General features: G+C 40.4%; 1 protein-coding gene across 1 annotated transcript in view; it reads right to left on the bottom strand.

Annotated features, from left to right (window-relative positions):
• LOC126986822 (histone acetyltransferase KAT6A-like) overlaps positions 1-2,500 on the bottom strand; it is a 106,516-nt gene that overhangs the window by 54,707 nt on the left and 49,309 nt on the right. The window contains exon 2 of the mRNA XM_050843195.1: positions 2,238-2,330. Within this exon, the coding sequence (XP_050699152.1) occupies positions 2,238-2,330 (93 nt within the window). The remainder of the gene's footprint in view (positions 1-2,237; positions 2,331-2,500) is intronic.

Below are 2,500 nucleotides of genomic sequence, written 5' to 3'. Positions count from 1 at the left end.
CTCTCTCTCTCTCTCTCTCTCTCTCTCTCTCTCTCTCTCTCTCTCTCTCTCTCTCTTACCCCCCGCGATCCTTGGGTGATTAAAATTAAGGAAAACTGATCCATATCGCACAGGACGAGAGGGATTTTGCGATACCTGGCGAGACTCACCTGGAGAGACACACCTGCTCCTAGTGCCTCCGAGGTGAAGAACAGGTATGGCGGGTGTGGAGGCAAGGAGAGGAGGGAGAGGGAGAGAGGAAAGGGAGGGAGAGAGAGATGGACGAAAGTAAGAAAGTAGAAAGCACAGGTCAGTAATGAGTAAGGTAAGGTAAGGTAAAGTAAGATGGGGTAAGGTAAGGTAAGGTGAACAGGTATGCAGGTATGAGGAAAGATAAGGTAAATAGGTAAGTAGATGTGTAGGTATGGGTAGTAAGGTAAGATAAGGTAAGATAAGGTAAAATAAGGTAAATAGCTCTGAGTAGTACGATAAGGTAAGGCAAGGTAAGGAAAGGTAGGTATGAGTAGTTAGGTATGGTAAGGTAAGGTAAGGTAAGGTAAGGTAAATAGGTATGAGAAGTAAGGTATGGTAAGGTAAGGTCAGGTAAGGTAAAGTAAATAGGTATGAGAAGTAAGGTATGATAAGGTAAGGTAAGGTAAGGTAAGGTCAGGTAAGGTAAGGTAAGGTAAATAGATATGAGAAGTAAGGTATGGTAAGGTAAGGTAAGGTAAGGTCAGGTAAGGTAAGGTAAGGTAAGGTAAATTAGTAAGTAGGTAGGTAGGTATGACAGGGCTTTTGAATGGCTATGAGGGAGAGAGAGAGGGGGAAGAAAAGGGAGGAGGGAATGAATGGGAGGGAGGGAGGGAGGGAGGGAGGTGTGTGAGAGACGCGGAGGTAAGTAGGAAAGTAGAAAGCACAGGTGAAGTAGTAAGGTGGGTATGTCAGGGTTTATGAATGGATGCCAGGGAGGGAGGGAGGTACGGAGGGAGGGAGTGGAGGGGAGGAGAGGAGTGGGAAGAAAGTGGGGCAAATGTGAGAGAGCGAACAGAGGAGAGAAGGAAAAACAATAAGAAGACGGGAAAAGAAGAGAGACAGACGGAGATAGGTAGAAGAATAGACAGAATATAGAAAGACAAAGATAAGAAAAAGAGAAAAAGCAAAAAAATATAGATAAGAAATATGAGAGATCGAACGGAGGAGAGAAGGAAAAACAATAAGAAGACGGGAAAAGAAGAGAGACAGACGGAGATAGGCAAGAAGAATAGGCAGAATATAGAAAGACAAAGATAAGAAAAAGAGAAAAAGCAAAAAAATATGGATAAGAAATGTGAGAGATCGAACGGAGGAGAAAAAGGAAAAACAATAAGAAGACGGGAAAAGAAGAGACAGACGGAGATAGGTAGAAAAATAGACAGAATATAGAAAGACAAAGATAAGAAAAAGAGAAAAAGCAAAAAAAATATAGATAAGAACACAATAACATGAAGAAAATAAACACAAAACGAGAGAATGCAACGCTCCCAAAGACAAAGATAAGGGAGAGAGAGAGAGAAAATAAAGAGACAGATGGAGATAGGCAGAAGACAGCATATAGAAAGACAAAGATAAGAAAAAGAGAAAAAGCAAAAAAATATAGATAGACAAAGATAAGGGAGAGAAAGGAAAAATAATAAGAAGACGGGAAAACAAAGAGAGAGACGGAGATAGGTCGAAAAATAGACAGAATATAGAAAAACAAAAATAAGAAAAAGAAAAAGCAAAAAAATATAGATAAGAACACAATAACATGAAGAAAAGAAACACAAAAGACAAAGATAAGGGAGAGACGAAAAATAATAAGTAGGCGGTAAAATAAAGGGAGACAGACGGAGATAGATAGAAGAATAGACAGAATATAGAAAGAAAGATACGTTATAGAGAAAAAGCGAAAAAAAATTATAGATAACACAAAAACATGAAGAAAGAAAAGAAACACAAAATAAGAGAAATGGAAACGCACCCAATAGAAGTAGAAACGAAAACAAACAAAAAACACAAGAATGATGGAAGAAAAGCTGAAGAAAAAAATAAGATAACCCGATAACAATAAAAAAAAACAAGAAAACTGGATCACAGCAAACAGAAGTAAAAACCAAAATACACACAAAAACAAAAGAAAACTGAAATAAGGGACAAAATAAAAAAAGATGACCAGCAAAACAAAGAATGCCCCGATCACTCCCACCTCACGGACACAGGGACAGGTGTTTTGTACTCACCTTGAGGGCACAGAAGATGCAGGCGTCTGACATACACGCGTGGCCGCTCAACTCCCGGAAGCTGCGGCGGAAGATGTCCAGATGCCACAAGACCTGAGGGAGGAAGGCAGGCAGGTGAGATATGAGGCCGGTAGGGAGGGAGGGTAACAGGTAACAAGTAACAGGTGAGGGAAGAAATATAGGAGGCAGACGGTGAAGAGAGGAAAGAGAGGTAAAGTAAGAAGTGACATAGGAAGGGAGGAGGCAAAACTAACGAAGGAGAT

This window comes from Eriocheir sinensis, chromosome 63 (genome assembly GCF_024679095.1).
Source record: "Eriocheir sinensis breed Jianghai 21 chromosome 63, ASM2467909v1, whole genome shotgun sequence".
Taxonomy (NCBI): Eukaryota; Metazoa; Arthropoda; class Malacostraca; order Decapoda; family Varunidae; genus Eriocheir; species Eriocheir sinensis.
The sequence above is the reverse complement of the archived record's forward strand: the minus strand, read 5'-3'. Positions and strand labels throughout refer to the sequence as shown.